Source organism: Lampris incognitus, chromosome 10 (assembly GCF_029633865.1).
Source record: "Lampris incognitus isolate fLamInc1 chromosome 10, fLamInc1.hap2, whole genome shotgun sequence".
Taxonomy (NCBI): domain Eukaryota; kingdom Metazoa; phylum Chordata; class Actinopteri; order Lampriformes; family Lampridae; genus Lampris; species Lampris incognitus.
Genome location: NC_079220.1, coordinates 8,075,896 through 8,103,392, shown reverse-complemented (window position 1 = coordinate 8,103,392; position 27,497 = coordinate 8,075,896). Strand labels below are relative to the sequence as shown.

The window sequence follows — 27,497 nt, the reverse complement described above, 5'->3', positions numbered from 1 at the left end:
CATGTATCATGGTTATTATTGCACCAGGAAGTAGGTTTTGACATTCACGGATCGTCCGCCAGTGACGTCACCGGCTCAATTTCGGAGACACACAGATGACTGCTCGGTATTATGGCTGCTAATGGAGTGTTATCTCGTCAACATACATGGCGACATTATATCGAAAATTCAGTAACATTTTACATTGAGTGCGTGTACTAAGTGTTAGTTAATAGGTAATAAGGCCCTTATGAAGCCTAATAAAAGGCTTTTTCACATTATTATGTCGCGGCGATACACGAATGAGGGTAGATTCACCAGGGGCTGCTGCTCCTTTAAGGCAGATGTTCAGCGTGCTGACGTAGGCACTGCTTAGAGTTTCCGGGGCGGAGCCATGTTGGCAGCTGCCTAGCGGTTGGTTAGCTGGTTGCCACGAGAGGTTGTGCGGTGTCGGTGTCGTTTTGTGTGGCGAGTAAACGGAGTTGACTCGACTCGATCTCTCCGTCTCCTCATTCCTGCACTCCCACAATGTGTTAATACGACTGTAAGCGTTAGTTAATGGGTAACAAGGCCCTTATAAGTCATAACTTTTGCATTTTATGGACTATCACAATTCTTTTAATGAACCCTTAATCACGAGAGTCCTTAGGTATGCTTGGATTTACAACCGAAGACGAGTGTGGAAAAGTAGGTTTTGCATATTTTGCAAGCGCCACCTAGTGGCCAGAAACACGTTTATGATGCTATTAATAACGCTTAAATGTAACCACAACGAATGACTAGACTCGCTAGCCAGTTGGCGAACGGGTCGGGCCCTTCAGTCGACTGGGTAACGTAGTCGGCCCGTGGTGCGGGAGACCCGTGTTCGCGTCCCGGCTGCGGCGGTTCCCGGCTGCCCCCTGAATTCGCTACTTAAATAGTAAGTCTTATTAACACGTTATTAAGCATTTTGTAGGGCCTTATTACCTATTAACTAACACGTATTACATGCACTTAATGTAAAGCGTGACCGAAAACTCTTGATCGTTTCCCCTCAACGTACTTTTTAGTCTGACCTTAAATAAGTTCAAGTTTCAGTGGTAAAAACGTTTCAAGGTTATTTGCTGGATTTGTAAAAAAAATTTAAAAAAAAAGTTTTCCTGTAACTTATGTATGACATACTTCCTCCTGGTATTTCTCCCCAGGTAAAGAAGGGGAGTTTGCCTGAACAACGGAGCAATGCTCACACATCTGCAGCTGCAGCCACGCAGCGTCGAACCTCAGACCAACCCATCAGCCAGGTGGGGTTTTTTCTTTCCCTTCAGTATATGGTTATGAGTCATGCAGCATTACAGTCAATGCTGCATCTAGTTTCACACAGTCACTCAAAGCCAAACAATAAGGCTCTGGTGGCCCGATGCCCTGTCCGGTGGCTCTGTGTTTGCATTTGTTTGGTGGCAGCTTTTCAGAATCAGAATACTTTATTCATCCCCAAGGGGACATTGGGTATTGAATGAGAGATGTGATCTGTAATGTCGAATCGTTGTTCTGCAGACTAAAAGGGTTAGCCTAGAAGAGCGAGCTCACACCATCAGTCATACAGGTAGAAGCAGCAGTCCCAGTGGATATGTCCCCGCACCCCGACGGACGGCAGAAACTCTTCCTGTTCCTCGGGTGAGCCCTTTGTCCTCTCTTCATATTGATAACAAGAAGTATGCAGTGGGAGTGTTTATAGATTAAAAAAAAAAAAAAAACAATTTGATACAATTGATCATGAAATATTACTTAATAAAATGATAAGGTATGGTATCAGAGGGGTGGGGCTAAATTGGCTGAAAAGTTATATGGGAAACAGACAACAATTTGTGCGGACAGGTGACTACACATCAGATTACATGGACATTACTGGTGGAGTCCCACAGGGGTCAGTATTAGTCCCTAAATCGTTTTTTTCTGTATATCAATGACATGTAAGGTATCAAGGTCTACTACAACACTGTAAATTCTAGAAGTTAACGTTACGTACCAAAAAATTAGGAAACGCCTTACCTTGGTAAAAGTAAGTAAATGAACTTAATTGCGTCAAGTTATGTGAAATGATTCCACATAACTCAACACAGTTAAGTTCATTTACTTACTTTTCCCAAGCTAATCGGTTTCCTGATTTTTTTTTAAGTAAACTTAACTGTAGAATTTACAGTGTACCCTCATGAAAGGTAGACTGTTCTTGAATTTTGGCTGAGAAACTCTGGCAAATGGCCTGACAGTGTGTGTGTGTGTGGGTCACTGTGTCCCCATAGAGGACAACCACTGTACAGGTGAAGGCGCTGTACAACTTCGTAGCGGAGGAGGAGGACGAACTGGGATTCCACGCCGGTGACGTCATCGAAGTGCTGGACCGCTCGGACGCGTCGTGGTGGAAAGGCAGGCTCCACGGGAAAAGCGGGCTGTTCCCGGCCAACTACACGTTGCTGTTGTGAGAGACCTCCCTGGGCCACGTGTGCACACGACTTATTAGACCAGCTTCATACAGATTCCCCCCGTAGGGTTATGAGCAAATCTGTGCCAGAGACAAAGACACCGCAGTCAGCGGCAGATCCGCTCCGCGACGCACTGCCTCTGCAGCGTCACCTGACGTCACCAACGAGACTCCATGAGGGTCGGGGGTTATTAAGGCGCTGTCGGTCATCAGAGAACCAATAGGAGGGCACAGAAACAGGGGATCTCCCGCGACTCGATACTTGGTATGTTAGAGATTTTAGCCACACAAAAAAAAATTGTACAATTAAGAAAATAAGTGGTACTGCACAATGTGTAGGTTTTGCGTTGCTTTATGATGCACGTGATGATGTTAGGTATTTATTTCCACAACGCCCTGCTGCTTTATCTCACCATAACCGTAGCTGAGCAACACGACCTGTCTTTTATTTTTTTTGTCTTCTCAGTCACGTGTTAATCGTGCTCATATCGTATGATGTGTTCCCCGCTGTGGCGTGGCCTACAGGTGGGCCCAGGCCCGCTCCACATGCCCCCCCCCCCAATCAAAGAGCTGGATTTTGCGATGGGTGATACTTATAATAAAAGAGAAGATGTTCTACCTTTCATCCAAGTTCTTCCTTTCTGTGTGTCTATTATTTATTTATTTTTGTGGCTGACGCCATGTTTTGTTGCCCGCTGTGTGACTTGGGTCATTTTATTGGTTATTTTCACGTGATTCTCTCCCTGTAATAAGTCAGTTGGGCCAGTTTTCTGACCCAACTGGGCCTAGAGGCTGCAGCATGCAGCCTATAGGCCCACCCAGTGACCTCTAGGCCCACCCAGTGACCTCTAGGCCCAACCAGTGACCTCTAGGCCCACCCAGTGACCTATAGGCCCACCCAGTGACCTATAGGCCCAACCAGTGACCTCTAGGCCCACCCAGTGACCTCTAGGCCCAACCAGTGACCTCTAGTCCCACCCAGTGACCTCTAGTCCCACCCAGTGACCTCTAGGCCCAACCAGTGACCTCTAGGCCCACCCAGTGACCTATAGGCCCACCCAGTGACCGCTAGGCCCAACCAGTGACCTATAGGCCCACCCAGTGACCTCTAGGCCCACCCAGTGACCTATAGGCCCACCCAGTGACCTCTAGTCCCACCCAGTGACCTATAGGCCCACCCAGTGACCTCTAGGCCCAACCAGTGACCTCTAGTCCCACCCAGTGACCTCTAGTCCCACCCAGTGACCTATAGGCCCACCCAGTGACCTATAGGCCCACCCAGTGACCTATAGGCCCACCCAGTGACCGCTAGGCCCACCCAGTGACCTATAGGCCCACCCAGTGACCTCTAGGCCCAACCAGTGACCTCTAGTCCCACCCAGTGACCTATAGGCCCACCCAGTGACCGCTAGGCCCACCCAGTGACCTCTAGGCCCACCCAGTGACCTATAGGCCCACCCAGTGACCGCTAGGCCCACCCAGTGACCTCTAGGCCCACCCAGTGACCTCTAGGCCCACCCAGTGACCTCTAGTCCCACCCAGTGACCTATAGGCCCACCCAGTGACCTATAGGCCCACCCAGTGACCTCTAGGCCCACCCAGTGACCTCTATGCCCACCCAGTGACCGCTAGACCCACCCAGTGACCTATAGGCCCACCCAGTGACCTCTAGGCCCAACCAGTGACCTCTAGTCCCACCCAGTGACCTCTAGTCCCACCCAGTGACCTATAGGCCCACCCAGTGACCTCTAGGCCCACCCAGTGACCTATAGGCCCACCCAGTGACCTCTAGTCCCAACCAGTGACCTCTAGGCCCAACCAGTGACCTATAGGCCCACACACAAGTTAATTTCTAGCTGTGCCACGCCATGTTTTGTTGCCCACTGTGTGACTTGGGTCATTTTATTGGTTATTTTCACGTGATTCTCTCCCTGTAGTAAGTCAGTTGGGTCAGTAAGCTTTTCTGAGCATGCTGCAGCCTCTAGGCCCATCCAGTGACCTCTGGGCCCACCCAGTGACCTCTAGGCCCACCCAGTGACCTCTAGGCCCACCCAGTGACCTATAGGCCCACACACAAGTTAATTTCTAGCTGTGCCACGCCATGTTTTGTGCCCCACTGTGTGACTTGGGTCATTTTATTGGTTATTTTCACGTGATTCTCTCCCTGTAGTAAGTCAGTTGGGTCAGTAAGCTTTTCTGAGCATGCTGCAGCCTCTAGGCCCATCCAGTGACCTCTGGGCCCACCCAGTGACCTCCAGGCCCACCCAGTGACCTCTAGGCCCACCCAGTGACCTATAGGCCCACACACAAGTTAATTTCTAGCTGTGCCACGCCATGTTTTGTTGCCCACTGTGTGACTTGGGTCATTTTATTGGTTATTTTCACGTGATTCTCTCCCTGTAATAAGTCAGTTGGGTCAGTAAGCTTTTCTGAGCATGCTGCAGCCTCTAGGCCCATCCAGTGACCTCTAGGCCCACCCAGTGACCTCTAGTCACACCCAGTGACCTCTAGGCCCACCCAGTGACCTCTAGTCACACCCAGTGACCTCTAGGCCCAACCAGTGACCTATAGGCCCACCCAGTGACCTCTAGGCCCACCCAGTGACCTATAGGCCCACCCAGTGACCTCTAGGCCCACCCAGTGACCTCTAGTCACACCCAGTGACCTCTAGGCCCACCCAGTGACCTATAGGCCCACCTAGTGACCTCTAGTCCCACCCAGTGACCTATAGGCCCACCCAGTGACCTCTAGGCCCACCCAGTGACCTATAGGCCCACCCAGTGACCTCTAGTCCCACCCAGTGACCTATAGGCCCAACCAGTGACCTCTATTCCCACCCAGTGACCTCTAGGCCCAACCAGTGACCTATAGGCCCACACACAAGTTAATTTCTAGCTGTGCCACGCCATGTTTTGTTGCCCACTGTGTGAGTTGGGTCATTTTATTGGTTATTTTCACGTGATTCTCTCCCTGTAGTAAGTCATTTGGGTCAGTAAGCTTTTCTGAGCATGCTGCAGCCTCTAGGCCCATCCAGTGACCTCTGGGCCCACCCAGTGACCTATAGGCCCACCCAGTGACTTCTAGGTCCACCCAGTGACTTCTAGGCCCACCCAGTGACTTCTAGGCCCCCACACACAAGTTAATTTCTAGCCGTGCCACAGGTTTCCTATCTGCACCATAATGTACGTGTTATGAAATTTGCATGCTCGACAGTAACACAACTTTCTCACATCATGTCAGTGGAGATACAATTTGCATCCTGGCAGTTATTTCATATGGACTGTATGGCCATAATTTAAAGTCTGACTGAGGCGGGCCTCCTCTCTAGCGTTCCCACTCTTTTTTATGGAAATCATTCTTTTAAAGGACATTTTCTATGACCTGCTAACAGAGGGCCATATTATTCAGCATGAACTATCGGTGGAAGCCTCGATACACAAACCCCTACAGACACACACTCATACCTGGGGACAATTTAGTACGGCCGATCCTCCTGCATGTCTTTGGACTGTGGAAGGAAACCGGAGCCCCCGGAGGAAACCCACGCAGACGGGGGGGAGAACATGCAAACTCCACACAGAGGACGACCCGGGATGACCCCCAAGATTGGACCACCCCGGGGCTCGAACCCAGGACCTTCTTGCTGTGAGGCGACCGCGCTAACCACAGCACCGCCGGCTAAGAAATATGGATAATATGGTCTGTGTCTGTGCCATGATTTTATAACATAACTTTATAAGCCGACTGAAAAAGTTTCCATCTACTCCTGTATTGTCACAGCGTGTGTGTGGTGTGTGTTGTGTGTCGGTGTGAGAGTCTATAAACGGCCAAACTAAAGCACTTGGGGCCTTGATTCTTTTCGAAGGTTATTGGGGATGATCAGGGGCACCTATAAAAAATAGCAGAAAATTAAAATTATACATAATTAATTATGCATAAATATGCAAAATATGCATTTCTAAAAATGGCTAAAAACCACTTTTCTCGCCGTTTCAGATGATTCTGAGCATCTTGGATTTTTTCACCTATAATTTTTTTTTTTCTGGGACTTCGAAATGTTTTGGCATTATGCAAAATAAATGCATTTTTGCAAAAATGCATATATGATCCTCATTTTTTTTTGGAGGTGGTAGGTATTGTTCCAGAGAGGACCAGAAACATAGCAGAACATTAAAATAATTATAATAATTATGCATAATTATGCAAAATATGCATTTTCTAAAAATGGCTAAAAACCACTTTTCTCGGCATTTCAGATGATTCTGAGCATTTGGGGGGAGGGAGTTGGAGTGGGGGGGGTTTTTAGGGGCAGGGGGAAGGCGGTTAGCTGGCAGGATGAAGAGGAGGGAGATTTAGACGGGGGGGGGGTGGATAACCAAACCGCTACATTGTAGCTGGGTTCTTCTAGTGACCTATATACTTTCTAGAATATTGATCAGTTATAGCATTTTCCAGGTGTTCTGCACGACTTGGAAACAAATCTATAAGCAATAATAACAATAATGATGATGATGATGATGATGATGATGATGATGATAGTATTACATCTTCTAAATACTCAAAGTTGGCGTCACATCAGAGGTGAAAACAGACCAGGTTACATATGCAGGTTTCTCCAGGATGTGCGGGCGAACCCGGTGTGGCTCCTCCTCCCCCCCCCCCGGACTCCTCACGACAGACAAACGGAGTCACCTGTGAACCTACGGCGCATGCGCGCTGTGCGCAAAACGGTAAAGGTGTCTCTCGGAGCGGAGGGGGTCTGTCCACGTAAGTTAAACCAAAACCCCAAAAAACACCTCTTTCAGCCCGTGCTGGGAAAACAGCGGGTGGTGGTGGTGGGTGGAGGGGGGTTATAGTCGAATAAGATGGCCGAGTCTCAGGTCCAGTGTTTGGACGACGAACACGTCAACGAGAAGATCCCGGAGTCCCGTCCGGCGTTTTACTACAGCGAGGAGCAGCGCGCCGCGCTGGACCAGCTCCTGAGGAACGGCGACGGCGCCTTCAAGATGCGCCTGAAGGAGGACAACACCCGAGACTTCCTCTCGGCCCGGGAGATCAAGTGGATCCGCAAGAACTTCAGGGAGTACGACACGGACAGCGACTCCGAGTCCAGCGAGAACCACGACAAGTCCCGGGGGTCGGTCAGCGCCGACTCCGGGGTCCACTCCACCTACTGGCCCCAGATGTCGGACACCGCGGTGCCCTCGCTGGACATCGGCTGGTCGGGGGGCGGCGCGCTGTACAAAGGGGTCACCCGGGTGTCCGTGTACACCCACCCCCCCAAAGACAACAGCCCGTACATAAAGGAGGTGGTGAGGAGGCTCATCCAGGAATCCAGCAAGGTACGCTTCAGGGTTGCGTGAAGTTGCGTGTGTGTGCGTGTGTGCGTGTGTGCGTGTGAGGGGGGGGGGTGTTGTGTGCTAAAGACGCGCGCGCAAATAGAACAAGCACCTTTTTTCCCCAGGTGCCAAGAAACCCGGCGCGGATCAGAGACATAGGACTCCCATGCTCGCAGACAGGCCGACGCGTTTATCGATGTAAATGCTCGCGTGTGTAAAAAGCAGCAGACGTCTTAGTTTTGAATTTGTGGAGCTTAACTTGGTCGAGATTTGGCTTTAAACTGGTGGGAAATCAACATTCAAACTCAGCCAGAAAAGTTTTGTCCAATGCTTTGGCAGTTTTGACTTAATCCAGTGGCGGATGGTGCTAAAAAAATTTGGTGGGGGGGGCGCAATTGACCTTGGCGCAGCGCACCTGACAGCTGCTTTAATGTCCACACAGTCACAGAGTTATTAAGGAGGACGATGCGGCCTATAGATTTTACCAGGGTTCGTAGACGGTGGATGATTGACAGTCGAGACGTCGTGGTGGGTGTGGACAGAGGTGGAAAAACCCGGTCCAGAAAGTAAAAACCCTAACCGTGTCTTTACTCCATCCACGTATTAAACCAGCTAATTTGGGAAACCAGTCAGTGCAATCTGATGGTTTAGTACATGGGTGGAGTAAAGACACGGTTAGGGTTTTTACTTTCTGGACCGGGGTATTTCCACCTCTGGGTGTGGACATGATTGACAGCCACGAGAACTGTCCAATCACATTAGAGCAGAAAACATTAAAACGGTACCAATTCGATGCCAATAAAAGTGGGCGTGTCTGGGGCAGCACAGAACTACGCCCCCTGGGAAATTTGAAGAAACCAATCAGACAGCAGCCTCAGGTCACCTGCTCGCCACAAGTTTGAGGGCTTACATAAGGTGTCGTTTGGCCGGCGCCCCTCACCCAGGAAGTATATGTATTCAGACAGAAACCAACCAAACACCATTTGGAGCCAATATTTAATGGCTGCTGACAGGCGCTCACAGACTGAAAAACACCTTCATTTCCTAATTATTTGCATTATACAACTAAATTATATTTAACATGATCTTTATCTCTTGACGTTTGAAGGGGGCGGTGCCCCAGCACCCTGTACTGGCCAGCCGCCACCGTTATTTACTGATTTGAAATTTTCGTGTTTGTAAAAAGCAGGAACAGATTTCCTGGCTTTGAATTTGTAGTGCCAATGGTCAGATCTCCAACCCAGTTTGTTTCGATTTACTGCTTAACTTGGTCAAGACGGGGCTTTAAACTGGTGGAAAATCAACATTCAAACTCAGTCAGAAAAGTCTTGTCCAGTACTTTGGCAGTTTGGACCTGACCTGACATTACATCAGTGGGACTGACATGGCGGCTGCACTACGCCCAGGGATCACTGCTGTCGCGCATCTGCAGACCACATCACATGATACCTGGAAGCCAGTTGATGTGCACAATAAGAAAGCTTGCCAAAGTGGGTCAACCTCGTCGTCCATAACTGGAATTACCCTGGGACGGGTTTTACTTTTTCTGCAGTGTAAGCTATAAAATACACCTCCTAAAACTTAAGGTCAAACTTCAACCCGATGATCGTTTTACAAAACCAACGCACTGGTTAGATTTCAATAAACAGATCATCATCCATCATAAAAGGCCTTTCATGGGAACAGGGAAAAGGCTTAACGTAGACCACGTCATTAAATTATGGTATCTGTCTGAGTCATACGGTCATATGCATGTTTAAACAAGTTAACTCGCAGTTGGCTGAGGCACAGAGGCCTTATCAGTCACCGTTGTAAACGTCAGTCTCGTATCAGGACTTGCAACCGGTGGATCAAGCCTTTCCTTTAGCCTCGCCGCTGGATTGCTTCACCGTGCTGCAGGCTACCTTAAGGTTTACATGACAGGCTTGCAAATTGGTTTTTTTTGCACCCACTCCCACTGCACCGTCAGGTTGGGTGACCTCCCAGGCACGCGGTCCTGAGACATGAACGCAGGATGCTCATTGGTAATGGGTCCGATGCATAGTGCTGGAGGCCTTAGCTTCTGGGACAAGAGAAATAGGTTGTCCCAACTGGCACAAAGAACACTTGTCTCTTTCTTTGTAAGGTAGTGGGGGGGGGTAACCCTATCCAGATGGGACAGATCCTGTGACCATGTGGGACCGGTGGTTGGTGAAGCGGCCTGTAAAGAACTTGTTCATAAATCCATAGTTCGGCTGTCAAGTCAGTACTTGATCTGTTGAGACTCGACCAGCAGAGATATCTGCCTCTTGTCATCGCGGCACTGTTTACGGAAGCCTGTTTATGGCTCTGGCTGCTTATTGAGCAGCTGATATACTACTTGGGATGGCTTCCTTTTGGCACAGAGTAAATTATCAACTCTGAGGAACTCGTGAAGAATGTTGTTAAGCACCACCACCCCCCCACCCCCACCCCCACCCCCGACGAATGCACCTTTTCAAACACTCTGAACTTGAAATAGTCGCTCACATCCCTCGCACAAACACATGAATGTCACATGTGTGAAGCTGAACATGTGCCACTTAACATGATAAAATTACACGAGCGCACTGTGGAACGTGTGCTTTGTATATTATTACTACATATTGTACTTTTTTTCATGCGACAACACACCTTCAGGTGGGACATACTTTTCATGTTTTGTGTGCCACATGTCACGTAACATAAATGCATATGATATAAGACGTGGTGCACATGTGAAACACCTGAGTTGTATGTGTTTTTCTCACATATGCATACATACACACACACATGCATACATACATACATACATACATACATACATACATGCATACATACATACATACATACATACATACACACGTACATATGTATGTATGTATGTATGCATGTATGTATGCATGCGTGTATGCATGTGTGTATGCATGTATATATGGATGTATGCATGTGTGTATGCATGTATATATGGATGTATGCATGTGTGTATGCATGTATATATGGATGTATGCATACATACATACATACATACATATGTATGCATACATACATCCATCCATATATGTATGTATGCATGCATATATACATATATGCATGCATGCATACATACATACATAAATATGTATGCATACATACATACATCCATACATGCATATGCATGCATGCATGCATGCATGCATATATACATGCATGCATGCATGCATGCATGCATGATGGACACAAAAAAGAACAGACATCCAGAAATGTGCTTCATTTAAACATCATTCTGTTTAAAAAAGATTTTTTTTTTAAAAATCAACACTAAACTAGCTACTGTATATGGGTCGAGGGTCCAAAATGTGTTTAATGTTTTTAATGGCCATGCCAGATGAGTTGCCAGCTCGAGAAGAGTAAATCTGTTTTGATCAGACCGGCTCGCAAATATAATTTGTTTGGATGCTGGATGATGAAAAGGTTTCATGAACTTTGGTTTTAAACTACCATCCATCTTGTTTGATAGGCAGGATTTATAAAGTCGGCTCGCTGCCTACACACACAAAAGGCTGCATGGCGGGAGGACTGGCTCTGAGGGGGAGCTGGATCAGGCCCAAGCATGCAGCCGAGCCGCACCACGCCATTAAGGAAATAACGCCTGTCACGTGGTTTTTAAAAAAGGGCGGCACGGTGGCGCAGTGGTGAGCGCGGTCGCCTCACAGCCTCGAGATGTTGGCCAGCGTGCGCGTGAATGGGGATGAAAGTTGAAAAACGTGCCACGGGTTCTCCGTTAGACACGACACACCGAACCACGCAGGTAAGCCGGTCTGTGTGGGATGTGTCGGGGGGGTGGAATCCACAACAATCGAGTCATATTTTCAGGCTTTAAGTTCACCAACGATAGTTTCATCACTCATAAGCTGCGTGAATTCATCACAGATGGTGGATGACAAGTAATTCACATGACCTCTGCCCCAATGTCCACATTTAGCCACGTGTTCCGACCGGAACGGACCGAAGCGACTTAGTAGAAACTTGGCCCATAGGAATTACGATTAAATTTCGTGACTGTGACACGAAGTCTCGCGATAGCCGGCTGCTCTGGTTCTGCTTGGGCAACTAGACTGCAAATCAATTGTAGCATTCCTGTCTGCCCCTGCCGCCATACAGAGGATCGCTTTGAGGCGATCAGCCGAATTTTCCTGTTCACACAAACGGGAAGTGACGTTTTTCCAGTCGTCACACACCCTGATGTGAGGGCGCTGGATTTCCCGCTGAATCGTTTGCAAACGGAACAGAACACGTCGCCGGTAGATTGCGAAGTGAACAAGCCACTCTCTAGCTAGCAGCTCACCATTTTGTGCCCCTCTGAAATAGTGTTTATTTTTCAGTTGCCCTTTCTTGTCGCCATAGATACCGTAACGTGCATGGATAAGTAGACACGTTGACTAACGGGTCGGACCCTTTAGTCGACTGGTTAACGTTGTCGCTTGCGGAGTGGGAGACACGGGTTCGCGTCCCGGCTGTGGCGGTTCCCGGACTGCCCCCCCCCCCGAATTCGCTACGATACGCTATGGTATGCCAATGTTCTGCTCCGGCTGAAATGTTGTTTTATTTCTTCGTTAATGTCTGTCCATTGAAGGGGGTCACTGCCACGTCTTCTTGGTCGCGGGCGATAGAATGTTCCTCATCCGGGGTAAGGGCTGACTCCGGCACCGTTATTGCTTCCAGGGGGCGGTCTTCCGTGGCGCTTGAGCCGGGCAACGGTGGAGGTGGATAGGCTTTACGTTGAGGCGGGAGCACTTCCAGGCCTTGGAGGTGCTGGGACCATGGAGCTGGGACCGGTGCTGGAGTTCTTAGAGTTAGACTGAACGATGCCACGGTTTCATTTGCGTTATTCCTTTTTATGGCGAATAATTATTCCTGATTGATAGACATGTATTTATTTGGCGTGTGTCATAGGGATTGTTGATACGTTAAAAAATGCTACTAATAAAATAATAATTTTAAAATATATTATATTTCCCCCCTTCCCCCATAATTTTGGGCCCCCTCGGAAATTTGGCCCTAGGCGTGGGCCTTGTTGGCCTATGTGGAGATCCGGCCCTGCTCACAGCAAGAAGGTACTGGGGTAGTCCAACCTTGGGGGTCGTGGAGTTTGCATGTTCTCCCCGTGTCCCTCAACAAGTCCTCCAACCCATACGACCACTTTGGTCGTTTGTCCTCTAATACGACCCACAGGAGCGTTTCCTAAATTAGCGCCCCCTACCAACGGCAGGAGATATGCCCAGATACTTTTCGCCTCTGTGCATTGTGGGTTTTTAAAACAACGTGAGAACAATAGACTATGTAGTCAGTGTGTTGTTGTGTTGTCTTGCCGTCTAGTATAGTAAGTAAGATTGCTATTGGCAGCATGTTTAGCTATGAATAACGTTATAAGAGCTAACTTAACGTTAGCCAAAAGTTAGCAAGTCAGCTAGCGTGCACATTATAACCGCTATGTGACATTAAACTTTGCTTTTATTAATATTCCTTCTCACGACAGCTTATGGAAGGAGATGCTTATTGTTACAGGGAAGTCACGTATTATAATGACGCAGGACCGCGAGGACGTAGCTTAAAACCTCACTATAGGTCGTAATAAGCTGCTTGTACAAACGACCTATGGGGTCGTTTTTTTGGTGGAGGACAATCTCTTGTCTCTGGGTGTGAATATGTGTGTGTGTGTGTGCGTGTGTGTGTGTGTCACAAAACCTGGGGAAGGGATAAAGATGGACAGCATCAGCTGTACTGTATCGTCCTCGTAGCGTATCGCTGTGCAGCTCGTCCACAGACGGAGCCGCTGCTGTCACACCTCCTGCATGTGCAGCGATGCACAACGCTCATTACTCACACTACTCGTGAAAGACGTGATTAGAAGTGACGATAAACGGTGACAGGGTTTGGACCGGGCCCAACACCTCCGGCGACCCGCCTGATCACCTAGAAAAACAAGTCCTGGTGACGTGTGTCGGCTGTTTTGTTTCGGTATATGTTCAAAGCATTGCAAACCTCGTAACGGGAGATAACGTGAAACTCGACTTACCTGCAAGTCTGTGCACCGTAACAGCACGGCGGCGTCTCGTTTGGAGACGGTAGCCTTATCTGGACAGCAAGTGGATGAAGGAATATTTTAGCTTTGTGTCGCGCCGTCTAAATGGCCCATCCCACGTGGGATTACAGGACACACAAATGCAGCGTCCTGTTCAGAGGACAGAGAATAGACCGACACACAGAGGACAAAAATGATTAAGTTGATGAATAGATAAGCGATTACTGTCAGATAAACCTCAACATAGAAAAGTAAAACAAAGGCAATATTCAACCTAAAGGCGAATAAAATAAGAAGAGCTAGCGACCTGGTCAACGTGTCCACAAAGACACATGTTTCCACCTCACACAGACGTTTCATTATCACAGTCTCCATCCATCATCCGAACCGCTTATCCTGCTCTCAGGGTCGCAGGGATGCTGCAGCCTGTCCCAGCAGCCACTGGGCGGCAGGCGGGGAGACGCCCTGGACAGGCCGCCAGGCCATCACAGGGCCCACACCCACATATACACACCGAGGGACAATTTAGTACGGCCCATTCACCTGACCTACATGTCTTTGGACTGTGGGAGGAAACCGGAGCCCCCGGAGGAAACCCACACAGACACGGGGAGAACATGCAAATTCCACACAGAGGACGACCCGGGATGACCCCCAAGGTTGGACTACCCCGGGGCTCGAACCATTGATAAATTAATGACAGTCTTCCCTCTTAATCCTAACGTTTCTCTGATCATGATACAGGGAACAGTGCACAATGAAACACATTTCAGTTTCAGTTTCGCTCGATGCACATACATTTCAAAGCCTCTCCCATTCACCAGTACCGACATCACCTCCCCTTTCCAGATGTAATCCAGATGTAATAGGTGTGATGGTATTCAGTGACAATGAGAGCAGGTATTGATATCATTATTATTATTATTATCATGGGCTGCCCAGTGGTTAGCACTGTTGCCTCACAGCAAGAAGGTCCTGGGTTCGAACCCCAGTCCACCCCAGGTCCTTTCTGTGTGGAGCTTGCACTTCTCCCCGTGTCTGTGTGGGTTTCCTCTCACCGTCAAAAAGACATGCATGTTGGGCGTCCGGGTGGCGTGGCGGTCTATTCCCTTGTATACCAACATGGGGATTGCTGGTTCGAATCCCCGTGTTACCTCCGGCTTGGTCGGGCGTCCCCAGAGGCAAGCCGGATGTGGGTATGTGTCCTGGTCGCTGCACTAGCGCCTCCTCTGGTCGGTCGAGGCGCGTGTTCGGGGGGGAGGGGGAACTGGGGGGAATAGCGTGATCCTCCCATGCACTATGTTCCCCTGGTGAAACTTCTCACTGTCAGGTGAAAAGAAGCGGCTGGCGACTCCACATGTATCACAGGAGGCATGTGGTAGTCTGCAGCCCTCGCCGGATCAGCGGAGGGGGTGGAGCAACAACCGGGACGGCTCGGTAGAGTGGGGCCAAGTCGGTCCCCGGGCGCTGCAGCTGCCCGCTGCTCCTATACAATAGGAGGGGTTAAATGCAGAGAACACATTCGTTGTAAGATTACAAGGTCAAATAAAGTGGCTTTCGTCACGCAGGGTGCTGAGATTTACAGAAAGGGTGACATTTTCGCCATGTTTGGTGTCTTCCAGGTGGTGGCCATAGTCATGGACCTCCTGGCGGACCTACAGATCCTTCAGGACCTGCTGGATGCGTCGGCGAAGCGAGGCGTGGCCATCTACGTGGTGCTGGAGGCCACGGGAGTCCCCCACTTCCTGGATATGTGCAGCCGGCTGCAGATCAGCGCCGTGCACCTACGGGTGAGAAAACAGTCCAGCGAAACACAGGGGATAATCAGAGAGAGACAGACAGACAGACAGACAGAGATAGACAGAGAGAGACGGAGAGGGGGAGACAGACAGACAGACAGACAGAGATAAACAGAGAGAAACGGTGAGGGGGAGAGACAGACAGACAGACAGACAGACAGACAGAGAGGGAGAGAGAGAGACAGACAGACAGACAGACAGACAGACAGACAGACAGCGGTAGAGAGAGACAGACAAAGAGAGAGAGGGGGGGGAGACAGAAAGACAGAGAGAGCCAGACAGACAGACAGACAGACAGACAGACAGACAAAGAGAGAGCCAGAGAGAGAGACAGACAGACAGACAGATAGACAGAGAGGGGGAGAGACAGACAGACAGACAGACAGACAGAGAGGGAGAGATAGAGACAGACAGACAGACAGATAGACAGAGAGGGGGAGAGACAGACAGACAGAGAGGGAGAGATAGAGACAGACAGACAGACAGACAGACAGACAGACAGACAGCGGTAGAGAGAGACAGACAAAGAGAGAGAGGGGGAGACAGAAAGACAGAGAGAGCCAGACAGACAGACAGACAGACAGACAGACAGACAGACAGTGGTAGAGAGAGACAGACAAAGAGAGAGAGGGGGAGACAGAAAGACAGAGAGAGCCAGACAGACAAAGACAGAGAGACAGACAGACAGACAAAGACAGAGAGACAGACAGACAGACAGACAGACAGACACAGAGAGAGACGGCCAGACAGAGAGAGACAGACAGAGATACAAAGAGACAGACAGACAGACAGAGAAAGAGGGAATGAAGGCCAGCTTAGAAAATGCATAAAGATCAACTGAATAAGGACACGATAAGAGTGGAAACTGGGTGGTCTTGTTGGCAGCGCAGTAGTGTTGGTGGTGATCATGTTCTACTTTTCCCAATGCTCATCTGAAATAACATAACTTACTCTATGTGTTTATTTGAATACAACATCCGCGAGCCCATTAGTAAATGCCCTAAGTGCACTCGACATGCACGCTCGGCTATGACGTGATTACCATGTGATGCTCTGAGACGGCGGCCGGAGGAACTCGACGAGTCCCTCGTAAGTCGCTCTGGGTGAAAGCGTCTGTCTTGTAGTGACTACAGCTTGGTGGCTTTAACAGCATCTACCCTGGCCGCTTCGGTTTCTCTCCAGACATCAGAGTCCTCTGTTCGCAAAGAAAAACACATTCAGGCGTACAAGAAAGTTAGTTTGGCCCATTTCTCTCCCGTCCATCCATCCGTCCGTCCATCCATCCATCCATCCATCCATCCATCCATCCATCCATCCATCCATTATCCAAACCGCTCATCCTGCTCCCAGGGTTGCGGGGGATGCTGGAGCCTATCCCAGCAGTCATTGGGCGGCAGGCAGAGAAACACCCTGGACAGGCTGCCAGGCCATCACAGGGCCCACACACACACACACACACACACACACACACTCACATTCACACCTAAGGACAATTTAGTACACCTGATTCACCTGACCTACATGTTTTTGGACTGTGGGAGGAAACCGGAGCACCTGGAGGAAACCCACGCTTATTTTTAGCCTGCAGCCATACCAACATGTGCCCTGGCTCTGCCAAATCACAGAAGCTAAGCAGGTGTGAGCTTGTCTAGTACTTGTATGGGAGACCTCCCGGGAAAACTGAGTTGTTGCTGGAAGTGGTGTTGGTGGGCCAGACAGGGGCAGTCTTCCCTCGGGTCCTAATAAAAGCAACAAATATCAAAACCCAATGCCCCAGTGCGGTGACGGGGACAGTGTGCTGTAGGAGATGCCGTCCTGCGGATGAGACGTTAAACCGAGGTCCTGACTCACTGGGGTCATTAAAGATCCCACGGCACTTGTCACAAAGAGTAGGGTGTCCCCCGGTGTCCTGGCAACATTCCCAACCTGGCTCTCTCTCCACCTGGCCACCTAATCATCCCCCATGTAACTGGCTCAGTGACTCCTCCGTCTCCACCTCAAGCTGATGTGTGGTGAGTGTCCTGGCGCAAAATGGCTGCCGTGCATCACCCAGGTGGTGCTACATGGTGGCGGTTGAAGTGAGTTACCCCCTTCCCTGTGAAGCGCTTTGGATGTCTAGAAAAGCGCTATACAAATGTGATGATGATTTATTGTCATTTTCTCAAGATATGTAAAATATTCGCAAAGCTTGTGGCAAGTTATTTGCAAAGCTGTTATTAATTTTTGATGGATAATTAGATCACAAAACATCATTAGGTATTAGTAGAGGAGTCCTAATAAGAGTCATGCCCCCCCCCCCAATTTTAACCACTCATCCTGCTGTACTGTTTCCCCATTTCCCATTCATCACCTGTGGGTATTCATATTTGAAGTAGAAACAAATAGCCCAAAAAGTGCTATCACAATAAGCTAGCCGCCCTGACATTACCGTTAGCCTTGGTTAGCCGGTTAGCATCTGGCGATCTTTGACCGTGGCACTTTTTTACAGTTGCGCACTCATCTGACGACGGCAGCAAAGATATGTTAATCAGCACACCTGTGTGGTGTTAAATGCTCCTCTATCACAGAGAATAAGTAATCTCACGAGGAACTGAAGGTGAGGGAAAGTTGACCTTTCAACGTGGCGGACAAGCAGAACCGAGCTTGACGGTCCTCCCCATGGACAAAACAGAACATTTCACTCCCGACACACAAAACCACACATCAAGAAATAAAAGGTAAAAACATTTAAAAAAAAAGAATAGATAGGATGAATAGATGGGTCTAAAACTGCACATTATAACTAAATGTGCCATTGCAGTGTGAACAGTTGCACTTTGTCCTATAGCCCATGTAGGGTGGGGGGCATGGTGGTGCTGCTGGAGGCTATTCAGTGCAGCTCGGCCTTCTTTGCTCCAACTGTTCTCATTATCAAGAATAAGCATATTGATACAAAGCTTTATTCATACCAACGGTACGTTTTTGCCTGTTAGGCTCATTCCTGTTACTGAAACCGTGTTGTCAGATCTCCATGCACGCCGAGCCGTAGGTTATAAAGGGGAGACGCTGTAACGGAGAGCTATCGCCGTGTCCACTCATGAGACCGAATGGCCTTTTCAGGGACTTTTGGACTCCGTTACACTTCCTTGTTATACATGAATGCTCACGGATGCCCGGAACAATCCCCAGCCGTGTAACCCAATGCTGCACCTTACACAGCGATGGCAGCGCAGGGTTAGCACTAGCCTAGCATTTAGCATCCCCCTGCTATGTCTGGGCTGTTTCATATCTGCCTCTCTCTCTCTCTCTCTCTCTAGCTCTCTCTCTCTCTCTCTCTCTCTCTCTCTCTCTCTCTCTGTTTCTCGTTCTCATTTTCTACATCTTTTTGTCTCTTTGTATCTGTCTCTCACTCTCTCTCTATATATATATTTCTGTTTCTCATTCTCCTTTTCTACCTCTTTTTTGTCTCTTCGTATCTGTCTCTTACTCTCACTCTCTCTCTCCATATGTATATATATTTCTTTCTCGTTTTCCTTTTCTACCTTTTTGTCTCTGTCTTTCTCTCCATCTAGCTATCTGTTTCTTGTTCTTTTTCTACCTTTTTGTTTGTCTTATTCTCTCTCTGTTCTTCGTTCTCCTTTTCTACCTCTTTTTGTCTCTTCTATCTGTCTCTCTCTCTCTATCTATCTGTTTCTCATTCTCTTTTTCTACCCTTTTTGTCACCCTATCTATCTATCTATCTATCTATCTATCTATCTATCTATCTATCTATCTATCTATCTATCTATCTATCTATCTATCTATCTATCTATCTATCTATCTATCTATCTATCTATCTATCTATCTATCTATCTATCTATCTATCTATCTATCTATCTATCTATCTTTTTCTACCTTTTTGTCTCTATCTATCTATCCATCTCTGTCTGTTTGCCATTATTATTCTACTTTTTAGTCTGTCTGTCTTATTCTCTCTATCTCTGTTTCTACCTCTTTTTTGTCTTTCCATCTGTCCTACGCTCTCTCTCTCTCTCCCTCCCTCACACACACGCACACACACATTTGCTCTTTCTCTTTCGTTTACGTTGTCATATTGTCTTTCTCACTATTACTCTCCACATCCCTCTCTTTCTCTTTCCTTTCTTTGTATGTGTGTGTAGGGGGGGGGCAGAGGCGGGCGCAAATACGTCAAAAAGCATCTTGTTACAGATTACAAATACTTGCTCATCAAATGTATCAAAATAAAATGCAAAATACTGGTATGAGGAAATGTGTTTAATTGAAATACAAGTAATTCTTAATGTGAAAATACAAAAATACGCTCTATACAAACTGCATTTAGTAGCCTCAATATGGGCCTGACCTTAACCCCCCCCCAACACTGAAAAGATGAGCTCTGCTAATTTCCCCACATTGTAGATTTGAAGTGGCCAATCAGGATGTCTTGGAGGTGGGCGGCTGCGAATTCAGGGGTGCATGCTGGGTGGTTTCTGTCGGTCAGCGCGACCACTGACTGACTTGAGGGAACAGCCAGTTGAAATGCAACTGGGGGAACTGAACAGCTAGGCCACAGCGATGCACTAGCTCTTTCGGAAGACCATAAGACTGGACATTTAGCAGATGCCTTTCTCAAGAGCGATAAATGTAAGTGCAGTGGAGTAAGAACATTTATCTGAGCTCTCCAGCTTTACAAGCTACCAACTGAATGAGTGCAAAAGACAAATAACAGTACCATTACAGCAGAGTACGATACAGTACAAAACAGTAGACGAGAAAGAGAAGTACACCCTTTCCCTCCAGTGCCAACAACAACCTAAACCACTGCGCCACTGGCATGGTGGTGGTGCAGTGGTTAGCGCTGTTGCCTCACAGCAAGAAGGTCCTGGGTTCGAACCCCGGGGTTGTCCAACATTGGGGGTCATCCCAGGTCATCCTCTGTGTGGAGTTTGCATGTTCTCCCCGTGTCTGCAGTGGGTTTTCTCCGGGTGCTCCGGTTTCCCCCCACCATCAAAAATGCATGCATGTTTAGGGTTAATATTCCTGTCTGTGCCCTTGACCGAGGCATGGTAAGACGAACTGGAGTCGGTCCCCAGGTGCTGCACGGTGGCTGCTCACTCCTCCTAGCTACACAGCTAGGATAGGTTAAATGCAGAGCACGAATTTCCCCACGGGGATCAATAAAATATCTCAAAGGAGTATACTGTTTTTTTATCTTAAAAGCAAAAAATAGTATACTCCTTTGTGTACCCCCTAACACTGCAGTCCTTCCATTTCACTTTTAGTTGTGTTTCAGCACAACTAGTTTCTCTATCAGTTCAGCTGTTAATCACCTTCTGTGAGGGTGGTAAACCAGCCTGCAAAGGAGAAGACATGCTCAACTGGTGCTGATGATGGCAAAGTGGTGTTGAATCGCACAAAGACTAGCTTGATCAGTGGATATGAATCCAGTGAGGAAGGCCGTTTCTGGGGTCCTCCAGAAAGTGAGGGGTCTTCAACTCTGCTTTGCTGTGGCTGGGCAACATCTCTCTGCCCACCTGGCTCTCAGTTCCTGTTGTTAGAACTGGAAACAGTAGAGGCAAACAGGAAAACAAGGTTGCTATGAATTTACATTAAAGTCAAGGATTTTTAATATCACAAAAATATTTAAAAATGTGACATGAAACTGGCTACTCATTTATTTTTTTAATTGACAACTATTCATTTTTGATGATTAATTCATGAAATTACAGTTTAACCTTAAGACACTGAAGTGAGTAGTTTACCCGTATCCTGGTCAGAGACGAGGAAGAAATCGTCTTTATTCTCTTCAGGCATGTATGATGAGGCGGTCTCACTTTCTGACACAAGGCCAAGTTCTTCAGCTGAGTGCAGAAACAGGTGATGTATCCTCTTCTTCGCTGCAGCTAGTTTAGGAGGCAACCACCTCATCTTGAAAAATGAGAGGGTTGCTGTAGCCAGGATGGCTTCAATGACGTCAGTCTTCAGCTGTACGAAGCCACTGAACCTTTTCCTCAAAGCCAGCTATGGTGGCTTGAAAGATATGTGAGCGGTAACACAGGTTTGAAGCTTGCAGGTCGTGTAGTTTAGCCTGAACAGCAAACAGGGTAGGTATGAGTTCACCATAGTAGCATGAGGTCGGACCATGAAGGCGGTCAATTGCAGTGGCAATGGGCTTGCGGACTCCGCAGTATTCCTCAAGGAAATTAAGCTCTATCTCTGAACGGTGGGAATTCCAAGGCTGGCATGATCTCAGGGATCTTCTCCCAAAGAAATGTCAGCTGACTCAAACAGTCATAAAGAGAATTCCATGTACAAACGCAGGGTGTCTTCAGTTGCTGGTTGGTCAAGTCGTTGAGTATTTCCTCATATTGTGGCCTGCCAGAAGCATTCCATAGTGCTAAACGCAGGGTGTCTTCAGTTGCTGGTTGGTCAAGTCGTTGAGTATTTCCTCATATTGTGGCCTGCCAGAAGCATTCCATAGTGCTAAACGCAGGGTGTCTTCAGTTGCTGGTTGGTCAAGTCGTTGAGTATTTCCTCATATTGTGGCCTGCCAGAAGCATTCCATAGTGCTGAACACTTTGCCGTGGAGGAATGATTCAGCCTGGAGAGGGTTGAAATGTCTTTAATTGCCCTTTTGGCATCAATGATCGAAACCAAACTCAGTGTGTGAGTGGAACACCTGACGTGAGGTGGTAGAATGATGGGACACTCGTCACACTTCTTCTCCCTCTGGATCTATTGTTACAAGTGAAAGATCCTAGATCCTGTTCCTGCTCATCTGTCTCATCCTGTTCCTCTGAAACGACTGTGATACTGAACTCTCGAAATGCTTTTGAGAAGTTTGATGCATTGTCAGTTACAGTAGCCACAATAGTGTCAGTTGTGAGTCCATATTCTCAACGTGTTTCCTCCAGTAGTTCTGCATTGTGATTGTAGGTATGTGGACTGGGCAAATATCTGCAAGCAAGCGCAGCCAATTCACGTTCTAGCGTGTCTGATTGAATCCAATGTACAGTGACTCCCATATAACGTGTTTTTTTTAGTTGACCAGAAATCTGCAGCGGTGTAAACATGTTGTGTGCTCTTAAGTCTCTCCTTCAAATTTGCTGTTTTATTATTAGTCTTCGTCGATCCTCCTCCCCCAAGTGTCCTCCTGGACATAACTTAAGCACTTAACTGTACTGCAAAGTTTCTGTACTAAGACTATGAATTATTTATGCTCAACGGTGGCCAAGGGGTACACGCCTTTCATGACAGGATGTGACGAGAGAGTCAATTTTATTTTGTGTCACTGGACCATGTTCAAAAAGAGTAGCTTGTTTGTATATGACCCTGTTTTTTTTTTTTTTTGCTTTTCCCACTGGCAAATTCCTTTCTGTGGTCTTCAATTTCCTTTATTTTGTTAGGGTGCGTTCGTCTCAAGTGGGTTTTACATTTTTATGTCGCTGTAAGAGAGCCACATATCATGACTTTTTTGTTAGTGCACGGCTGACACTCAGCATCTGTCTTTCCGTTTGGGATCTTCTTCACTATTTGGAAGTATTTCCTTTCCAGCATTGCACATTTGAGCATTGGTGTGGCTTCTTCTTCTGCAGATGTGGCAGATGATGGGCCAGCCTGGCCAGGCTCTGATGGCTCACTGCCACTCATCCCCAAGACGACTGACTTCCACCTAAAGAAAAATGTATAAAGATACCATTAAATTGATGAGGCCTACCAGCTGAAACTTAAAACCAACAGCATCCAAAAAACACTAACAACTCACATAATAGACGTATGTGTCACTTAAGCATTATCCAGGAATGGGTTCAATTCACTTTGAATTGTCTGAACTCTATAATCCATATTGTAAAACGTTTGTACAAAAAGATGAACAACATTTAGCTTTAGAGTAAAGATCAGAATGAAAGATTTTTAATTGATACATGGCTTTCTAACACTATGTCTGCTGGAATGAGGTGTCAGGCCAGCTGACTCAGCAAATCAATGTACGCATGGACACAGGCGCACAAGGGCACAGGTAGGTAGGTAGGTAGGTAGGTAGGTAGGTAGGTAGGTAGGGTGGGCAGGCAGGCAGGTAGATAGGTAGCAGTAATACAATCTGTTTTTAATACTGTAGTAGTAGTAAAAGTTGTTTTGTTAATAGCATCAAATATTACATGAAAAGTGTTAGTAAGCCTGAGAAAAATATCTACTTAACTTTCTTTGTATGATACCTGAGTTTACTTAGAAACACTTTGGTTATAAGTAGCACCAACATGAAGTGTTATGCTGTGTCCTCATTTTTTAATTACTTAGTTCTTCACAGATATTCCATATCTTGTCCTCCATTTAGGATGGCGCAGTGGATAGCGTGATCGCCTCACAGAAAGAAGGACCTGGGTTCGAGCCCCAGGGTAGTCCAACCTTGGGGGTCATCCCGGGTCGTCCTCTGTGTGGAGTTTGCATGTTCTCCCCATGTCTGTGTGTGTGTTTCCTCCGGGTGCTCTGGTTTCCTCCCACAGTCCAAAGGCATGCATGTCAGGTGAATCAGCCATACTAAATTCTCCCTAGGTGTGTGTGTGTTGGCCCTGTGATGGACTGGCAGCCTGTCAAGGGTGTCTCCCCACCTACTGCCCAGTGACTGCTGGGATAGGCTCCAGCATCCTCGCGACCCTGAGAGCAGGATAAGCGGTTTGGATAATGGAATAATAATGGACATGAATTTCTTTCTTAAAATCCATGATGAGTTTTCTTTAACCTGACCATCCTTTGACATAGCAAACACTGTAAAATGTTATCCTTATCCTCAATAGGACTGCCCAAGCTACACTACCGTTCAAAAGTTTGGGATCACCCAAACAATTTTGTGTTTTCCATGAAAAGTCACACTTATTCACCACCATATGTTGTGAAATGAATAGAAAATAGAGTCAAGACATTGACAAGGTTAGAAATAATGATTTGTATTTGAAATAAGATTTTTTTTACATCAAACTTTGCTTTCGTCAAAGAATCCTCCATTTGCAGCAATTACAGCATTGCAGACCTTTGGCATTCTAGCTGTTAATTTGTTGAGGTAATCTGGAGAAATTGCACCCCACGCTTCCAGAAGCAGCTCCCACAAGTTGGATTGGTTGGATGGGCACTTCTTGCGTACCATACGGTCAAGCTGCTCCCACAACAGCTCAATGGGGTTCAGATCTGGTGACTGCGCTGGCCACTCCATTACCGATAGAATACCAGCTGCCTGCTTCTGCTCTAAATAGTTCTTGCACAATTTGGAGGTGTGTTTAGGGTCATTGTCCTGTTGTAGGATGAAATTGGCTCCAATCAAGCGCTGTCCACTGGGTATGGCATGGCGTTGCAAAATGGAGTGATAGCCTTCCTTATTCAGAATCCCTTTTACCCTGTACAAATCTCCCACCTTACCAGCACCAAAGCAACCCCAGACCATCACATTACCTCCACCATGCTTAACAGATGGCGTCAGGCATTCTTCCAGCATCTTTTCATTTGTTCTGCGTCTCACAAACGTTCTTCTTTGTGATCCAAACACCTCAAACTTGGATTCATCCGTCCACAACACTTTTTTCCAGTCTTCCTCTGTCCAATGTCTGTGTTCTTTTGCCCATCTTAATCTTTTTCTTTTATTGGTCAGTCTCAGATATGGCTTTTTCTTTGCCACTCTGCCCTGAAGCCCAGAATCCCGCAGCCGCCTCTTCACTGTAGATGTTGACACTGGTGTTTTGCGGGTACTATTTAATGAAGATGCCAGTTGGGGACCTGTGAGGCGTCTGTTTCTCAAACTAGAGACTCTAATGTACTTATCTTCTTGCTCAGTTGTGCAACGCGGCCTCCCACTTCTTTTTCTACTCTGGTTAGAGCCTGTTTGTGCTGTCCTCTGAAGGGAGTAGTACACACCGGTGTAGGAAATCTTCAATTTCTTAGCAATTTCTCGCATGGAATAGCCTTCATTTCTAAGAACAAGAATAGACTGTCGAGTTTCAGATGAAAGTTCTCTTTTTCTGGCCATTTTGAGCGTTTAATTGACCCCACAAATGTGATGCTCCAGAAACTCAATCTGCTCAAAGGAAGGTCAGTTTTGTAGCTTCTGTAACGAGCTAAACTGTTTTCAGATGTGTGAACATGATTGCACAAGGGTTTTCTAATCATCAATTAGCCTTCTGAGCCAATGAGCAAACACATTGTACCATTAGAACACTGGAGTGATAGTTGCTTGAAATGGGCCTCTATACACCTATGTAGATATTGCACCAAAAACCAGACATTTGCAGCTAGAATAGTCATTTACCACATTAGCAATGTATAGAGTGTATTTCTTTAAAGTTAAGACTAGTTTAAAGTTATCTTCATTGAACAGTACAGTGCTTTTCCTTCAAAAATATGGACATTTCAATGTGATCCCAAACTTTTTAACGGTAGTGTATTTCCCCGACAACTATTAAGAACGGCCCCTATAAAACGCCTAAATGTAGCTATGCTATAAATCAATTTTGCCGAGTTAAAGAAGTTGCTAACAATTCATCTAGCTAACGAAGCTTCCCATATGATGACTAACCACGAGATGCCACTGTCCCAGGCTGCCTGAGCATGTCTGTGACGTTAGCTGGTATGCTAACGTTACTAGCTAGTAACGTTAGCATACCAGCTAATATTACTAGCTAGTAACATATGCTAACGTTACTAGCTAGTAAGTATATTTGCCAGTTCTAGAGCACATTTATTTGCTAATTGCTCTTTTCTTCTTTAGAGTCATTCAGAAAGCTTGCCTTAGCATGCAATATCTGATTATAACTTGATTACATGTCTTTATTTCAGGCAGGGCTCTCAAGTTTTGAACTGAGGTCAGAGTGAGATTTTGGCGGCGGCGGTGGTGGGGGTTTGGTTGGGGTGGGGACGGGGGTCTGATCTGATAAATGACACATAAATTCATACAAATAACAATATTTATTTAATTCATCATTTTTTTTAAGTGCAGATAGAACTGGTGACCTGAACGAGAACAGGAGAACGTTGCTTAATATGCGCAGTAAACCCGTATACATGTTCGCTATGAATACAAACGACAGGGTTGCAAGGCGACGTCACTAACCGCTCGGCTAAAGGGTCAGACCCGTTAGCTAGGGGCTAACGGGTCTTACTAGTAGTTTACATCAGGTTACAATCTGTCTTACAGTAAAACACCAAGCTCATGAATCTCACTTTTTTGAATATTCCAAATGTATTTCCATGGAAACGGAGAGCTCATAGCAACCAGGAAAAAAAAAAAAAGTAAATTATATGAAGTAGCAGTGTCTTGCCATTAACATCGCTGGTAAAGCAGCTGGCTTGCTTGAGATGGGTAAAAATATAATATATAACAGTTCAGCAACACGCAAACCTACCACAGAAAACTGGACATTTTCCTGAATTTATAACCCGCCCCCCCAGGACATGTCTGGGGAAAAGAGGCCGTTTGGTCACCCTAAGCTAGCTAGGCTAGTTCACACACTCTGGTTAAACCAAATGCCTGGACACAATATTCACAGAGAGTAAAAAAGAGACAAGTTATCTCAGATGACGAGATAACTTACTGTACACATAGGATGTGGTCTTCTCCCACGTCGTCGTCGTCCTACCTCGGATTTGTGACTAAGTTAGTAGCTGGCTGTCCTCTTCTGTCAAGTTGTTGTAGCGGGGATATCTAAATCTTACCCGGATACAGCAATGCTATCATTTGATTGGCTGTTCGGCAGCTATATTCTTTAATTTGATTGGCTGGTGCGTGGCAGGCCCTTCTCAACGCTATGGGGAATCCGCTTGATTCCCACCTGTTCCGCTGTTATCGAGAATAGCGGCGCAACTTGGTGGGCGTTACCCTGGTTCTCTGCGTGAGAAAT

General features: G+C 47.0%; 2 protein-coding genes across 4 annotated transcripts in view; both read left to right on the top strand.

Annotated features, from left to right (window-relative positions):
* grap2a (GRB2 related adaptor protein 2a) overlaps positions 1 to 3,041 on the top strand; it is a 40,544-nt gene extending 37,503 nt beyond the window's left edge. For 2 of the 3 annotated variants that reach the window (XM_056288047.1, XM_056288046.1), the window contains exons 6-8: positions 1,164 to 1,259; positions 1,513 to 1,632; positions 2,259 to 3,041. In XM_056288047.1, the coding sequence (XP_056144022.1) occupies positions 1,164 to 1,259; positions 1,513 to 1,632; positions 2,259 to 2,438 (396 nt within the window). In that variant the 3' untranslated portion in view covers positions 2,439 to 3,041. The remainder of the gene's footprint in view (positions 1 to 1,163; positions 1,260 to 1,512; positions 1,633 to 2,258) is intronic. The other variant, XR_008810852.1, reaches the window with a different exon arrangement.
* A 4,261-nt stretch (positions 3,042 to 7,302) lies between these two features.
* fam83fa (family with sequence similarity 83 member Fa) overlaps positions 7,303 to 27,497 on the top strand; it is a 29,781-nt gene continuing 9,586 nt past the window's right edge. The window contains exons 1-2 of the mRNA XM_056288705.1: positions 7,303 to 7,779; positions 15,460 to 15,627. Coding sequence (XP_056144680.1) covers positions 7,303 to 7,779; positions 15,460 to 15,627 — 645 coding nt within the window. The remainder of the gene's footprint in view (positions 7,780 to 15,459; positions 15,628 to 27,497) is intronic.